General features: G+C 39.0%; 1 protein-coding gene across 6 annotated transcripts in view; it reads right to left on the bottom strand.

Moving 5' to 3' along the window:
* Nucleotides 1-27,926, bottom strand: part of npnta (nephronectin a) — a 70,918-nt gene that overhangs the window by 37,308 nt on the left and 5,684 nt on the right. For 3 of the 6 annotated variants that reach the window (XM_025006108.2, XM_037974653.1, XM_017405955.3), the window contains exons 2-4: nt 18,451-18,551; nt 8,502-8,552; nt 2,609-2,701 (exon numbers count right to left, since the gene is read on the bottom strand). In XM_025006108.2, coding sequence (XP_024861876.1) covers nt 2,609-2,701; nt 8,502-8,552; nt 18,451-18,551 — 245 coding nt within the window. The remainder of the gene's footprint in view (nt 1-2,608; nt 2,702-8,501; nt 8,553-18,450; nt 18,552-27,926) is intronic. The other 3 variants (XM_025006124.2, XM_037974654.1, XM_017405964.3) reach the window with 1 other exon arrangement.

The following is a 27,926-nucleotide window of genomic DNA, read 5'->3' as shown; positions in this document are numbered from 1 at the left end:
CCCCTGAACAAACTTCCTCCTTCCTTCCAAGGATTCAGTCTTTATTACCCTTTCGCCTGCCTTTCTGGCAAAGCCACTCAGCAATTAAGCAATAAATACTTGCTGTTTTATTTAACCGTGTCTAAACTTGGGTCCCTCTCCATAACCTGTTAAAGAGTGGCTTTAAAACCCAGGTCCTCAGGGCTCACTATCCTGTATGTTGTAGATGTTTCTCTCCTCTCAAACACCTGATCCAGACGATCGACTTACCTCCTCAGTGTGTCATTAGGATTCTTCAGAAGCCCGTTAATGGCCCGTTTATTTAAATCAGGTGAGTCTAGGCAGGCAAACATCTAAAATGTGCAGAACAGTGGGTTGGGGAACCAGGGTTGGGGACCACAACTGTAGCAGGCAATCATGTCTTCGAGGTTTTAAAAATTCATTGCCATCATTTCGATTTTTTACTTCTGTCATTATATTCTAAATGCATAAATCTTTCAGATTATTGCTTGGTCAAATGGTCCCTTGCAGCACATAGCCAGGTTCTGTTCTGGAGCGCTTACATATTCTCCTCCATCTATTCTTCTCCAATCTATTGCTGCCCTAGAAAACATATAAATGAAGAAGATCTTCGACATCTGCTATTGAGCGAAAAGTTTTCAAATGTGAAAATCCATCTGCAGCCAGAAATGTGCTATACTCTGGAAGTAAATAGAATTGTGTTTTGCTGTTTCTTGTAATAAAGTTGCCAATCAACATCACATCACCCTAATTTGATTACAATAGCGGTTTGTTCCGATCAGCAGAGTGGTTATGACTAGACGTTTGTAGTCCAATCAAAGCAAGAACAGGCATTGATTGATTTGACAGGGACTGCAGGGTTTACATATTTGGTGCATGCTTCTTTGTTTGTCCTGTCTATTAACAAAAAAATCTCTCATAAACCACAGGATGGTTTTAAATGAAATTTTCAGAAAGTAATCATTGGATCTACATCTCCAACTGATTAATTTTTCCAATTCACAATGGCTGCTACAGTTAATCAACATCAGGTACCACAAAAATAGTTATAACTCATGCAGTGTTTCACATATTGAGTTAAAATTTGTTGTGATACAACCTGAGAGTCATTCCAATCAAACACTCCAAGAGCAGAGGTCCTCCCCAATATCTTGTTCCATTGTGCATAATATTTTCAAGATCTGAGTTAAATGTAATTTGAAATTGTAAAAGATCTTACTACATTTAAATTTGGCATGAATAATGAATAACTCTGGGTTTTATAGCTCTATATTTTCAGGCTCCAACACCAGTTATACATGTAGTTAAGCTGATTCTTCCTAGAGAGAACAGATTTACAGATCCTAATCTGATTTGATAACCATCAGGGTCAGAAAACCACTTCAGGTCATCTTATTTCCCCACCTAGAGTTGTCTCTAAATATAGGAATACTTCTACACATTGTCCACCTGGCACAGCAGTGTTGAATCAATGCTGCAGTTAAACGATTACATTTAATCTCTGGAGTAATGGAATCAGTTTCTAAAGCACGAGGGCAACTAAGACAGAACCCACTGTTGTCATTTTTTAAATTCAGGCTGAAATGTCAGGTCCACCACTTAAAGCAGAGTCTAATTTTAATCTTTACTCCCTCTTAAAAAAAAAGAGTAGAGTTAACTGGGATGAAGGGCACTTGAAAATACAGTTTCATTTTTGAAGGTCTTTGGATCGCTTCTGTAGAATAATTCTGGCTGAACGGTTGGGAGGAACAAAAAAGGTCAAATGTAGCTGGATATGGGGTGCAGATCCATTTTCATCTCCCTTTGTTGCAGGTTAGGACAAAGTAGAGCCGTCTGGCCAGGCAGACGGGAGCCTCCTATAGCCTCAAAATGCACGATGAGTCATTTGGAACATTCCGGAAAGGATTTTAACAACCCCTCCTCCCCCTGCCTTGTTTTCAATTACACACTATCCTATTCCTGTCTCAGGGCGTGAATTCCACAGGTAATTTAACGCTGCTTGGACGCACGTCAACCTACACCTAACAGGGGAGCTTCAAGGTTTTTAAACATGTCCAAACTGCCAATGTCCAAACACTCACGCACTCAACACTCCCCCACCCACAAACACACACACAAGCAAACACGTTTTAAACAGCATCTGTTGTACTAAGTCCGGCCAAGTTATCTCAGATCAGTAATTGAGATGTTATCTTCACAGAAGGAGGATGCACTCAATGTGGCCTGTTCTCATTTCCATTTTGAGCTGAATCAGCGCTCTTTCTGCACCTCCTCCCCTGTGATTAAAGCACCTCAGTCCTGTTAACCAAAGGCAAACCGGCTTCGGCTCCAGCTGCAGCTTTAATACGCAGGAGATCTGGCCAGAACATGCAGTGATTACTCTGCTGTTGCTCAGGGACAGAGGTTCACCTTCACTTAGTTTCCTGGTGAAAAATGTGCATGTCAGTAAGGTTTGTGCGTTGCTTATTGTGGGCGAGAGCCAGTCTGACCCTCCTGTTTGCTTTGTTGTGCACGTGTGTGTGTTTTCTTGCACCCTGCAACAAATAAACCAAGTGAAAAATAACCTCGGAGTTATCACAGTGTCCACAAGTTCCAGGTGACAGCTCACCTTGATTGCAGGTCTTGCCCGTGAAGCCAGGATGGCACTTGCACTTATTGGGTCCCACGCAGTCTCCGTGCTTACAGCCGGGCTGGCACACAGCTGTTCAGGGAGGATTCAAACAGGAAGAGACGGATCAGAGCACAGAACTCCAGCAGAGAACGTGTACTTGATCAGGAAGGTGAAGCACCTAATCCTACTGCTTCTCAATTTCCTTAATCCTTTGGATGTAAATGATCTAACACTACAGCAGTAATAGAGCACAATCATACCTCTTTACAGAGAAAACACATTTGTTTCTCCTTTTTTGACAATGTTATTATCACTGACTAATGAGCATGATGAAGTCATTTTCAGCACATTACACATGGCCATTTTTCCTCACTGTGCTGATTGTGAAAGAAAGAAATGATTTCAGTTTAAATAAACTCATCAAGGGCATGAATGTCATTTTACTTTTTGGCTTTTAATTATTTATTTGAACCGTTCTCTTCCCAAGGCAGAATGACCATCCAACATACAAATTTAGTGATTTAATGAAATCAAGAATTGGGTAAACAAGTTTGGTTTTATTTCGGATGATCTCTGATCCACACATGGTCAGAATTATCGGCTCAAATACATACATACATTCAGCTAAATCTTTTAATAGGTGGTGCTATTACTGTCTCGTTAGTGACCACGATTGACCACACCTGGTAGTATTGAAAGGATTTGTTTGATAGTACTGATTGGATTAGCCAATACTCAGAACACTGGGAAGGAAGGAAGAAAAAATAAAATCTAAGAGCAGGAAATTGGTTAAGATGTTCAGTAATAACACAGGAACCATAGAGGCTTGAGCTTGTTAGAACTGGAAACTGGTGAAACACCAGTTTGATTGATTGTCCACAGTGAAGAATGTTTTACATTGCCATGGACTGAGAGGGTGCCAACTAAAAAAGAAGCCCCATGCTCCAAAAAGGGCCAGCTTCAAGCTCAACTAATTCAAATAGACAAACTAAATGCCTCTTGGAGAAAAGGTTTAGGGTCAGATGAGACCATAGATTGAGCTCTTTGGGCACACTAACAAGAAGTATGTCTGGAGGAGTCATGATGAGGCTTTAAAACACTGTACCGACAGGCATGGTGATGGTAGCATTATGCTTTACAGCTGTTTCACTGCTAGTGGCACTGGTGTATTCCACAAAGTATATTTATTAATAAATGACTACCTCAGATTTCTTTAACTTTAACTAACACTTAGATATTTGTATACATTTGAGCCTGTATGTTGACTTTTGACCTTGTGTGGATTAGAGAAAAAATCTACAATAGATTCAAACTTGTGCACCCAGTTTTTAAAAAGCACTGAAGTTGTGTTGCATAATTATCCCTCCATAAAAAAGAAGGTTCAAATAAATCAGTAAAAGTCCCAAATTATTCTGGCATTCATGCCCATAATTAGTGTATGTAAACCTCTGACCACAACATTATGCGACAATTGAGAAGTCTGACCTTTTACCACCAAGCAAAGTTTTGATTTTCCTGGTTTCATTATGCAGCTTTGATATTTACACTGACATACAGTTAACAAGGATCACCAAAGTGAATATTTCCCTCTTTGGCTGAAGCTGAAACAATTAAAGCACCCAGACAGCATCTTATAATTAGTACCTCAGTAAAGTGATGCCCTCCAGATTTTACGTTGAGCGTAGCTGGTGATAATTAGAGTCTGAACAAAGATGAAGTGGTTCAGCGTTCCTGATTCTGTGTTCTGTTTCAGTGAGCTGGAGGCTTACCCTGCTTATCTGACTGTGCTTACTCCAGCTTCCTGCTACGAACGTCCAAGTGGTACTAATTTTCATTAAAAGCTTCATTAATTATGTCATAAAAGAAAGCCATCAGAGGGTTTAATTATCACTCTGGTAGACGAGTCAGAATATGTTAATGTGTATATGTGTGTGTGTGTGTGTGTGTGTGTTTGAATCTCCAAAGAAAACACGCGAGTAAAATTTATCATACCAGCTGGTTTGTTTATCTGAAAACATATGATGACTTGCACTAAGCTTGTGCAACTGATCCGGCTGTGAGGTTTGCTGGTGATGCCCTGCATACCACAACCAAGCTATGAAATCAATCCGGTACATGCAGGATGAAGGTTTGTACCGATTTCTTTGTGTTTAGCAGTCAGACTTTCAACATTAGGAGGCCACTTCCAAACTCATTTGTGTTTATGTGTTGCACAACAGGAGAACAGATCTAGAACGTGCAAGGTCAACCAAGCCATTGTGGGCACTGCACTCTATTCAAAATTAATTTACCTTGGGTGCATCAGTCTTTGACAATGTCTTACGCATAAACTCCTGTGTGCTTGATTGTGTGTGTACACTAATCAATGGGAGACAATCACTCCAAGGTTCTGCAGCCTGTAGTTGTTTTTATGTCTCATGTAGCTTTCCTCAACATGTCAAATTGTTCACAAATCAGTCAGAAACAGACCTGGAAGTCATTGTTGCAAACATTACAGCTTCTTAATGAGTCTGAAAAGAGTTTTTTTTTTTTTTAAAGTGGGGATCTGTGAAAAAAAAAAAACTAAAAATATCCTACTTGTTGTAAATAGTTCTTTAAGCAGACTCATTTAAAAGAAATAGAGTTTATTTCTGACTCCATTGATGAGCTAATGGCCAGTTCCAAATGGAGTCTATGGTTGTTTGCAAGCACAAATAGTGGCAGCAGCAGCAGCTAGCGGGAGCTTGGGTTACTACCAGCAGGAAATATGATACGTCTGCTGGAATAACAGTGTAATGTAAAACTAATAATAATGTAAAGTTTTTTTATTATTAGAATTTGTATAAGGGTTTGAAGTTGCAGTTGTTTTAAGATGGCAGGATTAGCTGTTAGCTTATAAAGCGGGTCAAGAACTAATCTTTTCTCCAAACTGAGGTTGTTCAAAGAGCTCTCTACAACAAGGAATATTATATTTGTTCATAATTTTTTCACATAAATCCTACTTCAAATGATCTGAATAATTTCTTTAACTCTCTGAACTCCATAGCATTAAGCCTGTACCTCCCTGAGCTGCGACTGCTGGTGACAAATTGCGAATGGAAATCATAAGGGGCTCCCAAAATGTCTCGAAACGTTCTCAACTTCCTCATGTGAGTCACAGGACTCAAAATAGTGAGGGTCATTGTGGGCACCAGAAACCCTTCTGGAATCTCTCTCAATTTAGCTTCCACAAATCAAAACGAAAAAAAAAAGTGAGACAACTTTGGAAGCGTTTGGTGACCTACAAAATCAAATTATGACTAATTGGAGAAAAAAAGGGACATCAAATTGAGACATTATTAAAACACTCTGTGACTAAATTGTGACAAAAACAAATGTTGATGTTATTCACAGAAATGTCACAATTTTCTCATATGTACAGTATGTACCGTGTCTTAAGGACCAATTCAGTACAATTACAATTTTGTGTATCCAGCTAAATGCTAACAGTTGCAGTTATAAATCCCCACCCTTTTAGCTGATTGTTGTGTCTACCTTCTCCTCTTCATCAGTAAATAAAACGCCTGGGCTTTCCTCCGACAGCCTGACAGACACATCCTGCATTTATGCATGCAGCTGGAAAACCTCGCTACTTCCTAAACATCTTTTCAGTCACCCAGAAACCAGTGCTGACATTTAGCACTCTTTGTGCACGAACACTCGCCTCCCCTGCTCTGCCTTCTACAACGAGCTCAGTGCACAAAGCATCCTATGTGAAAGCACCACTGAAAAGCTTAAAAATAAATAAATAAATAAAATACTTGAAATTTTCAGTTCAGAGGAAACAGATGCACAGAAGAACACAGCATTAAAAACATCCAGCAGCCTTTATTTGGTGTGTGTTTAGCCCCATGGATACGATGACCAAACAAACTGCATGAAACTACATGTTTAAAAAGAGGGGAGAAACCACTCTTTTATCAAGTCTGCGTAGTTCAAACGAAAACATTTACCAGCAGAACTTTCACATTCATCAACTTTGACACTATGAAGTCAAAATAGCAGCTTAAGCACTCAGTTTCTAATTAGCACACCTGCTCCTTAGTCATCAGCTTCGTCAGTATCTCAGATCTTCTTTGCCAGATTTTTTTTTTTTCTTTCCATGTTTTGTGTTTTCTTCTTTCAGTTCTCAGTCATCCTGCTTTGTGGGCCGTCTTTGTTTCAAACTCGTAAAATAAAAGTTTGGTTTCATTACCTGCCTGCTGAGTCTGCATTCGGGTCCTCGTTCAACCACGGATTAAGACATATGAGGTTGTAAACATGTTTGTTTTTGCTGTAAATCAGGACATTTAATGCTGCCGGGGTCAACAGAGTTTGGCTTGTTTATGACCCTTGAGTAAAATGGTCACCCCAGAAGCTGCGATTTTGGCATTTTGATCCCAGTAAAAGCTTTTAGCTCTGCAGGTAGTTGAGGTAAATATGTTTCATGTAGTCCCATTTGAAGTGAAAAAAAAAAAATTCTATGTCCATGATGAATAAATCCATTACTTTTGACGCTTAATATGAGGCAGAGTAAAGCACAGTACATGGAAGGTATAAAGAAGTTCACCAGTACTGTGCTGTTCATGAAGTTCAGTTAGCTCTGCCATACTTTGGGGTCAGCTGAACACAACAAAGCTATAAATGGAGAGAGAGGGGAAAAAAAACACTATTTAGCACATACTGACAGACACCTACACTGATAGCACTGAGAGGGAAACATTGTAACGTTGTTCAAACTGAATTCAAAGACTCGGGGGGGGATGAGATGACTCTATTAACTGGAGTAGATAACATCTCCAGACTCATTCAACTTTATTGGGCTATGTAATCAAATAGAATGAAGGTATTGTTCGCCCGCTGCGAGAGCTCTGTGATATGAGCCTGGTTGGTAACACAAAGAGCACTCAGACCTTACTAACACAAAATTAAAATGGTCCAATTTGTTGAGGGAAATGAAAAGAGCTTTTCGAAAAGCGCGAGTTTGTCAGACCTTGACCCGATCTGGGAATAAACGGAAAGATGTTTTAGTAAGAAAATGGAACTAGTGAATCTCTCTTTCCTCTATTTCCATTTCCTTCGTGAAGGAGGACTTGATTAACGAGATCAGAGGCGAACGTCGACAGGCTTTACCTCTGAAGGCATTTTGAGCCTCTGTTTTGGCAGAGAGATCAGGGAGATGTCCGGCACTCGCTAACCACAGCAAAGGACGAGGAGGACTAAAAATGGCCTTACCAGCTGGAAGACCAAACATAGCACGTAGGAGCCTTGTTTCATGGGCCCCATCAACTAATGACACACTTTCACTTTGTCAGTCACTCCTTAAACAAAAGAAAGCTGTCATTAATTACGACTTAATTTATTTTCTAATTTCACATTATGTTTATGTGACTGCGAGCCATTATTTCATCAACATAAGATGAACATTTTTGCAGCTGATTGCAATGATTATTTTAATCATTTGTTGCTGTTTTCTGTCACTTTTTCAAACTGCGAAGTAATTGATCCACAGGTAAAATAAACCACAACAACAAAAAGACAAAACAAATCATAAAATGATACCATTTAAAAACATTGAAACATTTATGGGTCAGATTGCTATTCCAACAGGCAGAGCAGGAGAGCAGCTGGACATTATTAAGTCACTAAAGACGGCATAATTCATGTTAGACATGGCTGTAAGTTAAATTTAACCTGTAGAGTGAAAGTTATTTGCAAAGATTTTAGGCATGAGGGTAGACGCTAGCTGCTGCCAAGAGGAATGAGGTGTTACTCGGTGCTGTGAGGAGGGGAGTGTTGGGCTATAAATAAATCAGTGAGCCCAGGATTCAGAGGATGTGCCCCCAGCATAACGTGTCTAGTCAGATTATTGCAAGAAACATGTGAAGCTAACCTTGGGGTTGGCACCTTATCCCGACTACTCTGTGAGTTAAGGCGAAGAGTGCTGCAAAACAAGTAGCCGTACAAACAAAGATCGAGGCAATGATTAGTGTTTGAGAGAAAACAAACAGACAAAAATAAGGTTGGAGTGAATTTTACAAGCAAACATTCATGAGAGGAAACGCATGCAAACATATTCTGGAGCTCTGGAGTCACGCATGTTCCGTTTTGTCTCCATAGACAAAGAGCAGTGTAAGAGTGCACTAACAGATAGTTTAAACTTATGGTATGAGGTCTAAAGCTGTAAAATTGTCTGTAGATTAGTTGTTTGTTTTGTAGACTTTTTTAACAATATTTGAACAAGAAGAGATACAGATTAGTACCATTTAACAACTGTAAGAAAAATAACGCTTTTAGTTGTTTAAAAAGTAACATTTGTGCAGATGTCAGCAAATCCAAGTTCGTTTGTATATACAGTGATGATTTATTTTTTGCATGTGGAATGTGATCTGTTAACGTATGCAGACAACACAGTCGTTTTCATTCATCATAAACCCTCAGAGGAGGTTGCAATTAAGTTAACAGAGGGGATGAGGAAGGTTAGAATCTGACTCAGCAAGTGATACTCACAACTGGACTGCTTGCAGACAGTTTGTACGTTGTTCTTAAAACACTGTCCACCTTACTCCTACTACCCGTGGTGCCTTGTGTTTAGAAATGTCCTGTCCCAAAATGATGCAGAAAAACTGGGCCATGTATTTGTCACTTCTGGACTGGACTATTGTTATTCTTTATTATCAGGATGTGAAAAACTCACTAAAAGGTCTTCAGTTGATCCAAAATGCTGCGGTGATCTGATAAGAATTAGGAGGAGAGCTCACATTTCTTCAACTTTAATTTTTCTCATTGAATCCCTGTAAAATTCTTACTAATCCTTAAAATCTCCTAACATACAAAGCTCTCAACAACCAAATTTCATCTTATATTAAAGATCCTATTACTCCATATTTTCCTCGTGGAGCACTTTGCACTCAGGCTGCAGGTTTACTTGTGGTTTTTAGAGTTTCTAAAAGTAGAACAGGAGGCAGAGCTTTCAGTTCTCAGGCTCCTCTCTTGTAGAACCAACTTCCAGTTTCTGTCCATAAGGCTGACTCCCTGTCTACTTTTAACACCAGGCTTAACACTTTTGTTTTTGATAAATCCTATAGTTAGGGTTGGCTCTCACTGTTGTCTTTACTTTCTCTAATCTCCACATTTATACATGCAACTATTGCTGTCATTAAGTTTCTGTTCTCTGCTCGTCTTCCCATAGAAACTCCACCTGGACCAATCCTTCCGTGTTTGTCTGCGTCTCTTTCCTGTCCTCTCAGATCCCCAGATGGCCGCTCATCCTGAGCCTGGTTCTGGTTCTGCTGGAGGTTTCTTCCTGTTAAAGGAAGTCGTTCCTTTCCACTTTCACCTATGTGCTGCTCAGGAAGGGGGATTGTGACAAAGTCATGATTCGATTAAACGCAGTTTGTCGGCTTCTTTAGATTGATAACTTTTACCAACTGGCATTTCTTTATGTTTATATTATTAGTATGTGAATGTATTGTATTACAATTGACTGAAGTGACTATAGATTTGAATCTGGATCCATTTTGAACTAAATCTGGACTTGTTTTTTTGGATAGTGCTCTGCTCTCTCTTTTGTTGTGGCTTTATATAAACAAACAGAGTTGAATTGTGTGAATTTATGCTGCAACTCCCTGTCAGTAAATAAGAAACACATTTTTCCATGGTCACAGAAACCTCTCTCAGAAACGACTGTGGATCAAAATATGTGGAAACATAACCCCTTAGTCCTCAAAAAAGAGATATATTAATTATACCTGTCCCCTAAACTATCAAAGGCTGGGAGGATGGCCTGCAGAATGGCCTCTGGTAACCTACATTTGCATATTTGGCTACTTCATTAACTCCATTACTGCAGACGGCAAAGCTCTGAATAATCTAAAAAGCTCTGAGGCGTATCAGTACCTCCTTATATGATTCATCCCAATTGACAAGGATAGGTAAAATGATATTGTTACTCATGAATTGTGAATTAACCAAACAGGTATTTGGGATTATTTAGTCAATTTATGTCACATTATAATTATTTGACAATTATTCTTTGAGGTCCAGTCTTAAGCTAAATAGGAGAAGTAAACCAGACTCCTCATTCTGTTTGAACGTCAAATGTTCTGCAAGTTGATATCTATAACCTTTTTTTTCCCTCTTTCTCTTGGCTTCATTTTGCGTAGAACTGTCTGCTTTAAATACTGTTGTAATCTGGTTCTTGTTTTAAATAAATAAAACACACTTGCAGATGATTTTCATTAGTTTAAATGATTTGTAGAGTACATTAAGTCCCTTTTAGACTAAATTGCATCTGTGGCCTCTTTTCTTTTGGAATTAAAAGAGGTTTTCTGTTGCTGAAGCAACGCCAACAAACACATAAAGGAACAAAAACAGATCCTGTTTATCTGATGACTAATCTGAACTTCTCGATACGAAAGTTTTAGAGGGTTTACTTTTTCTATGTGTCTGAGTTATAAAAATGACCATAAAACACCTTCCTCTGTTTGATTATACCACCTTTTTCCAAAAGGTGTTGATTATCAAAAAGGAAAAGGTTTTTTTTTTTTTTAAATCATTTTAGAAAACAAAAGTCTGTCAGTTAAAGGGTAGGTTTTTTCTGACCTGAGCTGTTTTGTGCAGCGGTGCTGAAACGATTTCACTGTGTCGTGTTCCTTTTATTACCTCATACATTGCTTCCCGTTGTAACGAGCAAACTCTTTTAGTGGAGACTTTTCCAGGCCAGCGATAATGAAAAGCAAGGAGCACAGACGATCACGATAAGGCAAAATTAAACTGAGGTTTCACTTTTCTCCTTTCATTGCTCGCTTGTTAGCTCACATTACCAATTCAAAAGTCTGAGCTTAATCCTGTCCGCAGCATGCAGAAGAGACAAAGCCTGCACTCAATCAAACTAATTCCTGGTCTTCGTGGGTTTGTAAAATCCACCGGGACGTCTAGAGAAATTATAACGTGTGATCTATTTAATATGGAGATTAAATTCAACCCAGTTCCTTCACAGTGCAGAGGAAATTAATACAAGGGTTTTTTTTTCTTTTTCAGTCTGGTGGCAAAGTTCAAGTTGATAACAAATGATGTGATGTGCAAGTTACTGTAGATATGAATTATGGCAAAGGATATAGAGCACGATGGCGCCATGGGGGTTTCACAAAGTTGAACGGTGGTAGCTCTTGGTAATGTTTTTTTTTTTAATGTAATTTTATGTTTAATTTAAATAATAATTTAAGAGTATTTTTCACTTTTTGGTGACTGTAATAACATTAAACCTTAAATCCAGGTCCTCTGCAACATAATTCAGCTCAATTTTCAGACAAGAAACTTGATGCCAGTTGTGGAAATTTAAAAAACACACACAGAAGGTTTATAATCAATGTAATGTCCTATTTTTAACTCTTTTTTAAAAAAAATGGGATTATTAGTCAAAATGGGTGGGTGTCATTAAAATGTAAAAACGTACATTAAAAAGGGACAGAAAGACATAGTTGTATCATTAAAATCGTCTCTTTAAAATCTGTCCAATAGTTCATCAGATATCTTGCTAACACGACCGACAAGCGAACTCACGCCCGCACAGCGATGTGCAGAAAGATAACTGCCTTTCCACCTTCGGCAGCAGGTGATAAATATTATGTTACTGCCTTAAGGAAGCTTCAGCTTTCATAATTTTTCTTTGAAATTTGTTTCTAGCAAGCCTCAACAATTACTCCAATGAAAACATTTTAGTCAACAATATCTTTATATCTCAAATATGATCAGTGTTGGGAAAGGCAGTGGTTTGGCAAATGCTGTGACTGAGGTATAATCGAGGTGAGGAGACCAAGGCGCATGATTAAAGAGAGAAGAATCAAAGCAAAGAAAACAAAACGTCCAAATTTAGGATTCTTCCACTAAGGAGGCATCCAATTCCAACAACCCCCCGCGGCCATTACAGTCGTAAATGTGTGATCTAAACTGAGAGCTTCTGTCTTGCCTGGTGTCTGATCATTAAATCTAAATACACTGTGCAGACCAACTAATGGTTTGTGTGACTGATGGAGACAGCAACATTTTATGCCTAACAAAAGGTTATTAGGACATTCAGTTGGAAGAACATTAAATCAGGATACATGCATTTCCCCCTGAAACATATTTATTTGCTGTGAAGAAAGAAATCGCTTGCAAAAAGCAAAAAAATAAATAAATAATAAAAGCCTTTCAATAAATCTAATGAAGACAAACTCCCTCCTTTTTTCCTCCTGTCACTCAAGTGATATAATTGAAGTTTGCTTCTTATCGACCCTGTTATCTTTGTGAGGGTTTTTTTTCTGCTCTGATAATTAAAAGAAAAAAAGATAATCTTGAGTAAGAGATGGCATTCACTTCACTTTGCGAAAAGAAACAAAACAAAACAGTAGGTTTCTTCAGACTAACTTGTGGCATTGACTTGTTGTTTTTATCTAGATATCTTCTTCCCCCCCAGTATCTGTCAGTTCAGAACTTGTACAAGTGATTCTCCATTTTTGCACCTGTCAATGTTTTGCCTTCAAGCAAAAGTTAAACAACTTATCAAAAACACTTAAATGAACAAAAAAAATGGTCAGAAACGTGTGAGACGGTCAGACTGAAAGCTACCCAGTTAGGAATTCAGTCCTGCAGCTAATTGGAACCACGTGGCTTCTTCCAAATGCCACGTGGACTTGAAAAAGACATTTCTGTCTATTTTTATCTCCCTAAGGCACACAACTCTCAACTCTGACATTAAATGTTGGACTGGACTTGATTTGGCTGTGAGGTGCAGCCTTGTCCTGTAAGGATGTATTGCTGTATTTGTCAGTATCTGAATTGACTAACTCGTGCAAATTTGAAAATAACTTTTTTTTTCAGCCGTTTTCTGGAAAGGTTATGAACAGTTATTATCCTACCTGTTGCAGACAGCTCTTTTGAACAAGCTTAATTTGGAGAAGGAGAGTTTATTTGATGAGCTAACAGAGTGGGGCCAAGACCAAAGTGGATTGCTGTTATCTTGAAACAACTCCAATTTCATAAAGTTTGCAGTGCATGCAAACACTATTTTTTAATTCTTTACGCCACTATCAATTGTCATTCTGGCAAAAAAATATTATGACGTTCTTGCTGGAAGTGTCCCAGGCTCCAATGCTAATGCTAGCTGCTGCTGCTGCTATTTCTGCTTGCAGATAACCACAGAAATCAGAAACATTCACCTGTTCTCAGGATTTTATCTTGTTTCCTTTGATACGTCTGTTTCACTGCAGTATGAACTGTATTGTCTGTAACTGTATTTTCATCTCGTATGTTCATTTGTAACATGTCTTCCTTTAGAATGAGACTCCCTGTCTGTTAGATTACATGTATAAGTGAAGCTAAAATAATAATAAAAAGAAGAAGAACTGATCTCTGATTCTCTAAACTGACGTCGTTCAAACAGACATCTACAACAGGTGAGATATTATTTGCTCATGAACTTTCTGCTGAATCCCACTTCAAAAGATCTGAACTGCTGCTTTTTAAAGTTTTCTTTTAAAACCTCATTTTACTGGTAATGAAATTTAGAATACGGTTATGACAGACTATGTTAAATATTTGGATACTGTCCTTACTCAGATGACAGAATCCAACAATGTTGTGTAGCCAACATTGTTGAAAAGATGACTAATCAAATTCATTTAGATGCAAAAAACAACAAATATATCAGTATTATATAACAGTTATTGGATTGAAAGGAAGAATCCAGACTTTACTTGCACCACTACACTGACTGGTGCACTACACTACCTCCGTTTGGCCAACATGAACCAGAAAACGAGGCATAACCGAGTGTTTTCTTTGCAGTGATGTAGCTCAGCCTCTGTGTGAACAGGCTTCATTTTTGTGTAAAATGGACTCAGATATGCAAATGTCTAAATGCTCGCTGAGACAGTTAAATGTGCATGATGGCTTTTAGTGAGAAAAAAAGGTTTAACTGTGGCTTCGTCTGTCGAATGGGCTGTCAGAACAATATGAATGAAGCTTTACTTTACGCCAGACCTAAAACCCCTGCTCCCTCCATCTGCCTGATTTTTTTTTTCACTTGTCTCCATTTCCTGGCATTTCTTTCCCTCCGCTACAACAGCAATCATCTCTCAACGTCCAACCTCTAAACAATTTCCCTTACACTACAGGGTTTTCACTTCAGTCCTCACTCGCCGCCACTCTTTCAATTCTGGGAGCTAAGGAAAAAATCAAGGTTGATCCATTAAGTTTCTCATTCTTGGAGAGAAGTCGTAAAAAAGAAAAAACCTGATCCTTGCGATCTCCGGCAGAAAGCCACAATCCTATAGCTCCAATCTAATCTCTTTCATCTCCACTAAAACTTACCGGGACCCGAAATGTGTGGCGACTGCATCCTCCTGCACACATGCAGGCAAACATACACACACGACCGTGATTACACCCGCTTTCCTTCCAATATCTGCCCGCCTCACTCCTCGAAGGTTTAAATCAGCACCTTACAGACTTGATGGAATGCTGATTGTGAGTGAATGGATTCGAGTTGTGCCGGGTGAGGAGCATTTGAGAGCATTAAGGCGAGCACTTATCGAGCGATTCGACTTAAAGGGGGAGGGGTGGGGGTGGGGGGAAGCTGTATTGTGGTTTAAGATCAAAATTACTTGGTATTTCTCTGCTCAACCTGGAACATGAGTGACTCCAGAGCAACCAGGAAAACATGCACACACACTGCTGTTTGGCTGCTAATTAAGCAAACGTGACCTTTTGATATTATTGATTCGCGCCCGATGTGCCATTCTCTTAATTTTCTTTAAAAGGGAAACAATTACGGGTTTTCGCGTGCCGCTGGAAACGGGCACATTACGCCCCGCAGCAACGTTTTAGCAAAACCAGAGTATTAAATATGAGAACACGACACCTTTCCTTCCTGGTAATCTACACCGCATCCTCAGCCAATGCAAACACCGGATCTAGTCTAGCACAAACTGTCTAAACAGGAGAAGCTGTGAAAGCACGGAGCCCAGTGCGTATCACTGTGAGGCTTTAGGCACTGAGATGGTGGATTCGTGCCAGATTGTCTTCTGAGTCTGGCCCAAACGGGGAGGCTTTTGCTCGTCTCGTTCTCACACAGATTTTTTCTTTGTTTGTTGAAAAGCCAAGACCCCAGGACAAGGTTTGTGAACTTGAATGAGTACTGTAGTTAAACAAATATATAAAATTATTATTTTTTCCCCTCTCAAGCTACAAGTTGAGATTTGACCCAAAGCTATTAGCATAACTTGTTATTCTGGCTTCAAGAGTTGAGGTAAGACTAAGATCATCATAATTAGTTTCTAATAGACATGAGCCAAGAGATGAGATTAGCCTCACAAAGAGCTCAGGATATTCTGTCTGAAAGAAAAAAACAACAACTCTGGGGCCATGAACTCCGACAATGCTATCTGTGTTCTCAAAAACAAAAATGATAAAAGGATGAAAAGGTGCGTGTTCTGAGTAAAAATGAAAAATAAGGAAAAAAAAATGAACAAACCAAATGAGCAGTGTGTGACATACCTTTCACAACAAAACTGAAAAATTGCAATGAGTTCAAATAAAAGGCTTATGGCAGGATTACCTATGAAAATAAAAGAATATGATCAATTTGAACAAAAAGCACAAAGAAAGGGTCCATGAGTACACGGTGCAGCCAACATGCAGAATTATAAACCATTTGAGGCCTTTTCCACGACAGGAACTTAACAACCGGAACTTGTAATGTTCTGCTCCATTTTTCCCTCTTCTGTGTTTTACAACCCATCACATTCAGAGGGAGTGAAAAAGAGACCATAGATTTAATTATACCAATAAAAAATAAATAAAAGAAAGGTGAGTGTCTTTGTGTGATAGGATATAAAGCAGACAATGGGGCTTTTCTAATTTTACTGGAATATCTTTTTTTTTTTTTTTAAAAGCAAACATTTTTAATGTGAACGCGGACAGGAGTGGGAACGTTTAGAAAGCAGAAAGTATAATAGTTAATGTAGGATACTTATATCAGTGTTGTTACAAAAATGGTCAGGGCTAAATCAAAATAAAAGTGGTCAATTTGTTAAAATGTCAGGTAAAAATAAAAAGTCGAATGAAAAAAATTGGACAAAAATTCCTTATGACTTGTTTAAAAATAAAAAGTTTTAGACTAGGATCGTCTCATGTTGAGAAATGATGGAGTTGTCAGCCTCAGGATAACTTTGTAAACAACGTTAGGCACAAACTCATACGACTGCGAGATCACGGATGATTTACTAGTGCTTGGTGGATGTGTTGAGGATGACTCTCAGGTACTACCACATCAAATCACAGCTCAACAATAATATATTTGACTGTTAGTCATTTCTGTGTTGGCTAATGGCCATCTTGAATTGGGATGACTCCTAAAGCTACTCATTGTAGATGTTCATCTAATGATTTTTTTCTGAGAGTCCATCCATCCATATTTTTTTATTACAAAAAAAGATATTCTAACAATAAGCTTTTCATATATACATTTTTTGTTTTATTTTTGCTGTAGTTGCAGCTGCTGTACCTTCCAGATGCTATTGAGCTTTTTTTTTTTTAAATTGTGAATAGATTTTATATAGAAGCCTCATGTTCATCACAAACAACATCACTTGTAAAGTTATGTCTCTTTATATGATTGGAATTTTACTATTTTGGCCAAAAACATTTGGAAATCAAAACCATTTTATTTCCTTTACGTGTGCAGAAAGTCAGTATAAAGTCAAGTGCCTTGTTAAAACGAGGGTCTCAGTGTTTAACCCAGCTAAGGAGAACAGTGTGACACTACAGTGTCCAATCTGCAGTTCTAAAAAATGTGGAGGAGTGAGGAAACCGTGAAACTTTATTAGGCTTTTAAGGGAATTACAGAGAGCCATATTTTCAGTGTATTTAGTTTACCGTATTGCCCTACATGTTACACGCTCTTAATTTGATCTGTGGTGCTTTAGGTTTTTTTCTTTTTTGAAAGAGGCTGTGCAAACTCTATTTGTCTCTTTTCACACTAAATTTAAACCAATCAGATGATGGCTGTAGCCTCCAGCTAAACAGAAGCTGATTTTCTTATTCATTTCTCTGCAAGAAAGCAAATAACCATTTTCCTCTTGTCTATCTCTTTGAATTGCAGGTTGGTAAGTTCCCACAGTGGAAAAGGCATATTTATGCATTTCAATACCCACTTTCCTTAATAAATGCCCACAGCCAAGCAGCAAGTATTCCAAGCACTAAGCCATGCAAAGAATGAGACATTTGTGAGTCAATCAGCCGAATCTGTAGCCCTCTGGTACATTCACACCTTCCTGGGTAACATTATGGGAGCGCAGTGGAGATCTGTCGTATGTGATGAAAATGGGAGGCTACATGACACAGATCTATGTTGTGCTGCAGAGCAATAAGCAACAATTTGAAACAGCCTCTGAATCTTTTAAGTGGCTGGTGATGAGTCGATGTGTGTGCATCTGACTGCACCATTTGTGTTAACACCGCTGGTGCTGGTTTCTTTCTCCTGGCATTTACCTCCTCCTGCACTTATGTTCCTTCCTTCATTGCGGCCCCCTGCAGGGTTAATATAAAAGGCTTCCACCCTGCTGCTCCAATCAGTCATTTACCATCAATCTTTTTTTTTTCCCCCTATATAGACAGCTTCAGGTGTAAGGAGCCATAAGTGATGTGACAGTGGGTGTACGTATGCTTCGATTGCAGAATAACTCCAGTTTAAAAGCATCTCTGACCCCAGCTTGGAAACCCCGCAACCTCATTAGTCCCATTTTGCACACGCCCCCCACAGCAGAAGCAGCAACAGCAGCAGGCATGATGGCACTCACGCTGGCAGTGACCCCAGGAGCGGCGCGTCCAGCCCCAGCAGCAGTCCACCCTGGCCCCATACCGGCACAGCCCGTTGGATGACACCATCTGCCGAGGCCACCTGTCAGCGGATGACATAATCAGTTCTCAGTCAATTAAAGCGCCTTGATGAAAAGCAGGAGTCTTTATAATTAGTGACATGTTCAGGGACTTCTAAGCTTCCAAATGATTTATGAGTTTGTACAGCTGTATTTAGAGGGGGAGCTCAACATTTGATTACAGTTTTATTTTGAATGAATATTTTCACATTTTTCTCTCACCAGTAGCCAAGACATACTGCTGGACACAGTTAATGCAAAGTTGAACTTGAGAACCCATTTGACCAACATTTCCTTCTCTTGAGTTTCCACTTCTTTGTTCTGTACTTACTGATTTTATGTCCCATCATTTCTGGAGAAAATTCAACTAGTAGTTCACTGTATGTTTCTGTGCTGCTAGTTCCTTTACACATGACTTATGCACAAGAAAACCCCACAAATTTGTAAATTTTATAAAGCTATCAAAGTTGTACAAATAATTCAGATTGAATAATATCATTTATAGCACATGTGAACCTATCCTACCTCACCCTGCTCTACAATTTTAAAAAATCTATTCTATTAAGAATTATTTTGCAAACCTAATCAATAATGAAAACAACAATTAGATGCAGCTGAATACAAAATGCCTCAAAATGAATTTCATCTAAGCTAACTGATGAAGTCCTGCTTTTGCTTTAATGTATGAGCAATAAAACTCTGATTTAATATTTAATGGTGTAAGTGAGGTGCTATGTAAAGAGTATGGAGGATTATTTTTCTTATGTGTTGTAGAAGGAGCTTGGTTTGGACAAATAAAGTTTAATTATGACCAGACTGACAAGCTAGTGGTTAGTCTGGGCAAAGATAAAAGTGGATTGTTGTCATGAAACAACTTTAATACATCTTTACACCACCGCCATTGTCACAATACACAGATAGTCCAACAGAAACATTATATTCCTGCAGGAAATGCCCCAGGTAGCTATGGGTGTGCTACAGCTAGCTGTTATTTTAACAAGCAAAAATTAAATGAGACTGGAGTTGTTTTAAGACGTCATCAATCCACTCTGATCTCAACTCTGTTCAGACGAGCAGTTTGCTCATCAGTCCAGTAAGAATTAAACCATTTATCCAAACTGAAGCCATTTAAAGGGCTGCCTACAACAGGTAAGATATTAATTCTTCATAACCTTTTTTTACAGAACCCCATTTCAGAAGATGGGAACTATTGTTTTAAATACCAATGAGAAACCCAAATTCTAATGTGTTCAGTTTTTCTACAAAAGTACTAAAGATGTCACTCCCTGATGGAAGCAGTAACACTGCAGTTCATCCAAGTTCATTTGTTTTATCTCAGTGTATTTCAATTCAAATGTCATCTTAAAAAAAAGATTTTCAGTATTTTATATAAAAAAAAAAGAGCAGCGGTTCCATTTAAAATAGGAATCAGTTTTGACAAGTGATTTCCAAGTATTTTTATTAATTTAATCAAAACAATAATTCAAAAAAAAGCAATTGATATAGAATACATTTGAACTGATAGGATAAAGGGGTGTCAGGTTAAATAGCTTCACTGTGGCAGATTGTCTCTGCACCGTAAAAATAAAAGTGATAGCACATCTAATCCTGTTGGTTAGCGTGATGTCAAACTGGAGACCTGTTCTGAAAGCTTGCCAGACTCCATTAGAATAGAGCCGCACAGCTAACACCCACATCTGTGAAACCACATCACTGTTAACATCTGAATCACCAAATATGTACTTCTGGGTGCCCTTGAAAAGACAACCTTTTCCTTTATTGCCTTTCCTATGACAGTCGGAGATATTATCCTCGGTACAGAGAGGCTGGGCAGGTATTAGCTTCATACAGATATAGGTTTTCCCCGAGCACCACCTTCCCTCTAAGTTATTAGAGCTGGATGTTTTCGGTTAGACTGTGATCTATTCTGCTCAGAGTAAGAAATAGCTCCTTGGCAGATACTACATGAGGATTACAGTTTTATCTGCACCGAGAATACAGCAAAGGAATGAGTCCATTTAAGGATATTGACGAAAATCTGAGCCACTTACTTTGAGAGGTCGACTCTCAGATGGTACAAAATGCTTGAAAATTAAAAATGTGAACAAACAAAAGGAGATTTAACATATTCAAAAAGGCAAGACTTGTATACTGTTGTTAAATACGGCGTGAAGCATGAAAGTTTTGTGTGCATCAAAAGTTAAACCAATTAAAAGGTCTCACATTCCTTGAAGGAATGCATATCACCCTTCCAGGTCAGCCTTCCATGTGAGTTTTCTAAAGCCAGCTGGCTATGGAGGCCATTTTGAATTGAACTGGCTCCAATAGTTAGTCATTTGCGGAGGTACATCTAAAAACTAATTCCTGAAAGTTTTGAACACAAGCTATCATGGTTTTAAACTTCATTACTTAATGGCAAATTTTTAAAGCAAGATCTTGCACATCTGCTAATGTTCAGAATATGCTTTGTGGATAAGTCCCAGCGACTGCCACACCAAATTATTTGCTCAATTAATGTAAAATTGACTGAGTTAGAACCATTTTTGTGCTTTTTAAGATCCGTTGGCTGTGGCAGCCATCTTGAATCAGGTTGACTCCAAAAGATAATCAGTTGTAGATGAACAGACAATTATTGTTTTCTGGAAGTCTTATGAAAAGTTGTTCAGTGGTTGATGAGATATATTGGTAACAATCACATGAACATAGGCACAAACCCATAGAGACATGGGCTAAAACATTATAGCTCACCTTTGTCTTTTGGCAATAGATAATGCCATACAAAAAAATGATGTTTAATTTGATCAATTTGAATAAAAATAATATTTCAGCTTGTTCAGAGGAGGCGGAAACATCATTATCCTGTAAAAAAACAAGGGGGCGGTTGTCTTCATGTGCTCGCCGTCTGTGCACCGCTGTGAGAAAGTTTGGCTTTTGCTCAGTATTCAAGGCACATTCGTTGCCACTATCCCTGCCTGTTAGCGTCTCTATGCCAAGATGAGAAAATGCTAATGCTTGCCCCTGCTGCCAATCACCTCTCTGGGAAGGAGGGGAAAAAAAAGAAAGAAGGAAAAGCAGATGGATGCTAAGTGAGAGTGGCAGATCCAGAGAAAATGTTTGCCTGCTGTCTGGCAAGCACGAAGGCAGCCCGTCCAACACACCGAGGGGAGGAGAAGAAACGAGGGGAAAAAGAAAGGAATCAGAAGAAAAAAAATGGGGGTGTGGGGGGGGGGGCAAATCAAAAGCAAAACAAATGTAACGGTATGCAAATGAAAACCAAAAACCAACAAAAAAAAGAAGGGGATAAAAAGGACTTGAACCAGAGCCAGGATTATCCTGCAACAACCTTCATAAACCTGTTGTGCCTCCTTGCAAAAAAAAAAAAAAAAATTGTTGTCAAAAACCAAGCTGGAACCTTTCTAACTGTAGTAAAACGTACCTCCTGTGGGGAGTGGTGACACATTTCAGTAGGTTTATATGGGATGACTGAAGACTGAATTTGACCTGATGTTTTTGAAAGCTTGTTAATTTATTCCTAGGTGTAAATAAGCTTAAACACCACCTGGAATATGTTACAACATTAACTGGGAAGAATTACTGCTACTTCAGGGCACCTGTTCCTATAGAAACCCACTTATCCTGTATTAGCTTGCAGGTTACAAAGTAAATTTAGCTTTTAATAACTCCCAATAAAAAGCTTTCCATGCAGCTTCAGACACACTGTCACACTTCGTAGTTTTTATTGTTTCTTTTATTGTTACACATTCAGAAACAAATTCACATGAGTGACATATTTGTCTCTTTTTCTGGCAAACACCAAGGTTGCAAACACCAAAGTCTACTCTAGAAATTACTTACTGTGCAAATTAAAACTTAAATTTAAAAAAAAACTACTGCAGAGAACTAACCAATGTCAAACAGTGTGTCTTCGAAGTTTACTTAAAGTTATGGAATGAAAATGTCCCCAGTTGGATTTAACAGGTTAGTCTGGTAGACTTCTTCACCATCGGATCCAACTCACCACCAGGTGGTGATCGGTTGACAGATCTGCCTCTCTCTCCACGTTCAGGTGTCCAAGCTATACAGTAGCTCTGATGATTAACCTTTGGCACCTGGTACCACATACACTTATGGACCACCCCATGCTCGAAAATAGTGTTTGTTATGAACAGCCCATGCCTCACACAGATGGTACATGTCTTGCTTTATCTAGTCCAAGGATTCCAAAGCACCTTACACCACAATCAGTCATTCACCCATTCATTCACACGCTGATGTTGGTAAGCTACATTGTAGCCACAGCTATCCTGGGGTAGGCTGACAGAAGTGAGGCCACCATCACACTGGTGCCACCGAGCCCTCCTACCACCACCAGTAGGCAAGGCGGATGAAGGATGGAGCTCGAACCGGCAACCCTCTAGTTACAGGACGAACCCCTACCTCCTGAGGCACTGCCACATCCACATCCAATGACAGAACACCACTCAGGTTCAGATCAGGAAGGCCGTTCATCCCAATCCCCCTTCTTTGGGGGGAATTCATCATTGCCCACATGGCCACTGAAGTCCCCCAGGAGAAAGACAGAATCCCCAGCTGGCACTCCTTCCAGGACACCATCCAGTGACTCCAAAAAGGTTGGGCAATCTGAACTGCTATTTAGTGCATAAACCCAAACAAGCAGAACCTTCCCTCCTGCAGCTTCAAACCGCAGAAATGCGACCCTCCCGTTCACCAGGGGAAACTCCAACACTGAGATGCTCAGCCAGGGGGTTGAGAGTATTCCCCCCACACACCCGCCCGGCAACTCCAGAGCAGGAGAGAGTCCAGCCCCTCCCCAGGAGTCAGCTTGCAGAGCCCGAGCAATATTTAGTTGGCATCACTGAGCCTCTCACACAAGCTCTATCTAAATCCAAAAATCTAAATTAGTTCAAAAATGTCATCTTGGCTGTTGCAGAATAACAATATTTTTCTTTTTTTTATATTAACTTTCTAATGTAAAACTGATTAATTGAGACCATAAAAGCAAACCAGTCCCTGATGAAAATAACCATTAGTTGCAGAAATCGCATCAGGCTAGTCAAAGAGTAAAGGGGTCAATGAAATGTGAAATTAGGAAAATGCAAATGGGATAAAACAACAGAGATGTACAGAGGAGCAGAGTTTGAAGTGGGTGAGACGTTCGGGAGATTTGTTTGGTGCGGAGGGGAAAGATAATGACAGAAACTTGTTGAGATTCAACAAGTATGAATTACTGAATCAAATAATTCCCTGTAACACTTTCTCCATGCACACGCACATAAAATTACAATGAATTACGTTCCATGTTTGCACTGCTTCTCTGGATATCTCCATGCAGTTCTGCACCTCAGCAAATTGTGAACTTTAGACTCAAGAGTTTACAGACTCACACCTATTAAAGTTAACACCTCAAATATTGAAAATGCATGCTTTTTGAACATTTATGGGCTGGAAAAATTAGGACACAACACAATTATCAATGGGAGCTGTTGTAGGACACTGCACAGCTTGTCCTATGTGATATGAAGTGAATGAAAAACCGACATGTCAACTGGACGAGAGCGTAATACCTGTATTTATTACCCCAAAGCCCTGTATAGTGATCCTAAAATGCACAAAAGCCTTGAGGGAACTCAAGCAGATAATTATTACCCTTCACGCATCCAGTGTGACGCCTCTTCTCAAGTACAAACTAAAAGACAAGCTTCTTCCGAGAGCCTGAGAGGTTGATAGCCGCGTTCTCCTACCACTGTAGTGCTAATGGACGCATATCTGGCTAATCTCTCTTTCCTGACAGTAAAAAGCTGCGAATCCATCGCTCACAAAGGAGACAGTACCTTGATAACAAGGAGCATGAAAGTATTTGGTTTGCGTTCATAGAGATGGTGATCTAATCAGTCTATCATCCATCCATGACACAGACTGAAGCATGAGAAGATTAGCCCAAATGGATTTTCTGTTTGTTCTCATGCTCACCCGTGGACGTTTAGTGCAGCATTTGTAGCATCTTGTTGTAAGGGACTTGCTCCAACCTGCCGAGCTCAGCTGAAGGCTGGCAGAGTCGTAATGTGTCATGCCGTTTTAATTAACCACTGCCAGATCTGCACGCAGGCTGCCAAGACCATCACATTAACACAAAGCACCGTGTGGCCGTATACCGACAATTATGGGCCAAAAGATTTATAATAAGGTGATGGGATGGCCTGTGTGCAGTGATTTTATAATATGTACAAGGGGAAAGATGTTTGCTGAATGAAATACCAGTGTAGCTTAACAGTTTATAAAAATGTTTTCTTGCACTTTTGGTTTAAAATAATGGGTTGTCTCATTACTTGGGCTTGTTTTGTTGTGAATACTAAAATCGTGATGAAGCAAATACGGCCTTGCAATGGAGTGAATGATTTGCCAAAAGGATTTCAATCAAGTGTTTACAGTTTTTAAGGCAGCAAAGGACAGACAGCTATTTTAAAAGCCTCTTGCCCAAAAGCACTTAAAGCATGTTACTGCCTAACGTGCTCAGAGGATGACTTTTTCTCTGACAAAAGTAATTTAAATGAGAAATGAAAGAATTAAAATGTTGACAATTTGTTCAATAATTGATCTTAGTTAGAAACACTTAATATTTACAGTATTTATTATTTCCAGTAGAGTCACTGACATGACGCAAAAAGAATCAACTGTCCAATTTTCTTTTAGGCCTCATCCACACAATTTTTTTCTGCATTTATGAAAATATCTCAGTCTACATCATTCTAAGCACTAAAATACCCATGCCATACCACTAGGTGGCGAGAACATCCACATTACCAACAGAGCTTGGTTAAAACTTTTTTTTTTTTTCCTGAAAATTTCTACATCAAAATACCAATGATTATGGGGTAATTGAAGGTTTTAAAGATCTGTTTGTCTCACCACAAAACTCAGAGTGAGACATAAGATTTTATAATATCCAGAATAGTGTAGACAAGGCCCTCAATTTTAAATTCAAAATCACAGAGAGGTCATTCTGTTGGGAAGTTAGCAAGTTTTAAAGTAGAAAAATTCCAACAAAGTGTCTACAGTCAGGCATGCTTAGTTAATGAAGCGAACATATGCACACCCCTACAAATGACATTTTTTCTAAAACACCAGCAAAGTCCAGTCACTGATGGCAATTTTGCTACGAAATTGAAAACTCGATAGCTGCATAAACTTAGCAAGCAGTTTTGTTTGCAAGCTCTGAGAGTACACCTTTGAAAAACTCAATAAAAGTCATTTTGGGAATGGTAATTTCACTGAAAAATGTCTCAGCTTGCATATTTGTTGTTACCAGCTATACGTTTTTCCTGCTTTGTTTTGTGTGTATGTGTGTGTGTGTGTGTATGTGTATATCACTGCCGTCATCACATTTAAAGCTTCAGATGCTAACACCCCAGGCTGAATGTGGGTCAAACAGACTGGAAAATCTAACATGCAGGATGAACCCTTTCACAACATATTCTGAAGCAGACATCTAAAACAGCATCAGCTTTCCTCTTTAAAAAAAAAAAAAAAAAAATTACCTCACATTCCACAAGTCATGTACCTCAGATTACTTTTGGGTAATGTGCTCTGGCACTTTTTGCAAACAATACAATCCTTAAGTAAATTTTTCGGCATGAAGTGATTTCATTTTTTTATGTTTTTGTCTAATCAAGTTTCAAGCATCCCTCTCCAGCTCCACCTTTTTGTCTATATTTGGTCACATCTGGCTCCATAAACACTGAGCTTCCAAAAGCCAGAAATGCAGTCAGGGAAAACAAAAATAAGAGTGGACAAAGATGTTCTTTTTGATGGGGTGTTCCTGGGAATAAAAAACAACAAAAAATTTTCAGTCAGGCCACAGAGCCTCTCGACGGTGTTTCCTCATCCATCGTTGTAACAGCTGGCCATTAGTTTTGTGATTCAAAGGCAGCATTTACGATTAAACATACATTAAACACCAAAGACTAGAAGTTAGGCATTGTTGTCTTGTTGGAGGATGTGTTATCTATCTAGTTACCATCATTATAATACCAGACATCACAATGAGCCTGTTGAGAATTAAAGCTACAACATCCTGTGTTACAGGTGTTGTTGTGTTTTTTTGGAACCAGAGTCTGTGCGTTTGAGAAGCGGGGCCTTAAGTCCCGCCTACTCCCCCGTACACAACCATGATGTCACCTCACCTTTCCTTTCTTTTAAACCCTGAAATAACGAATTACACCTAAATGTATTACAAAAGTGAATATTGGAATGTACAACAGCAAGGGAAGAACTACATGAATCAACAAGAGTCAACACCTGAAAAATAAACATCTGAGAAGTATTCTGTTCATTTATGTGGAGGCAACTGGACTTCAAATTTGTACCAGGCTGTTGCTCAATATGCATACTTGTCTGTAGTTTTATACTCGTGTAACCAGCCTATAGGGAAGCTAGTGCCAACACAGCTTTGATTTCCAAATTCCTGTCAGATCTCTAGATTTCTCTGCTGTTGATGGTCTTATCGGGCGGTCAGCCGCACAGGAGCATGGTAGACAACAGAACTCTGTTTTTCTTTGTGCTGAAAATCAAAAAAAACAGGGACTTCTGTGCCAAATCAGTTCTGCCATCTGCAGAAACCCTCCCATGACAGTGGGGTACTTCAGTGATGGACAGAAAACTGAATACAAATAAATGCTTCCTCCCTTTGTGGCAAGGCGTAGGAGGAAGCTTATGACGAATGCAAACAAAAACCAAGACGACGTGTGAAATCCAGGAGGACTGGGATTAAGACGAACAATATTTCCATCTTGTAAACACAGTAAGAGGTGGCGGTGGTGGAAGACAGCAGAAGCTGGCTGTTCACCTGGATGCACCGGTGAGGATGCTGATAAGAAGTACCAGCAGCTGCAGCAGCAGCTTCTTCCTTTCTGCGCCTCTGTATAGATCTCGCATCAGTGACATTTCGGGTGACTCCACATGTTCGTGGTGTTTATTTTCTGTTTTCAGCTCCCAGTCGTACCAGTTGGCTCCAGATTAAACTCTTGGCCTTCCCTGGAGATGGCTCAGCGAACAGCTTCCGTAAGGGATTACACTTCTGTTGGGCCATCAGACAGCAATCATTTAAAAAAAAAAAAGAGTAAATAAAGTAGCTCTTGTACAGGTGCTGGTCATAAAATTAGAATATCATGAAAAAGTAGATTGATTTCAGTAATTCCATTTAAAAAGTGAAACTTAAGTGAAACTTGTATATTATATTCATACATTACATACAAACTCATATATTTCAAATGTTTATTTCATTTAATTTTGATGATTACAAATGACAACAAATGAAAATCTCAAATTCATCATATCAGAAAATTAGAATATTACTGAAGACCAATAAAAACAAAGGATTT

This window comes from Kryptolebias marmoratus, linkage group LG3 (genome assembly GCF_001649575.2).
Source record: "Kryptolebias marmoratus isolate JLee-2015 linkage group LG3, ASM164957v2, whole genome shotgun sequence".
Classification (NCBI taxonomy): Eukaryota; Metazoa; Chordata; class Actinopteri; order Cyprinodontiformes; family Rivulidae; genus Kryptolebias; species Kryptolebias marmoratus.
This window is presented reverse-complemented; position numbering and strand designations above follow the sequence as displayed.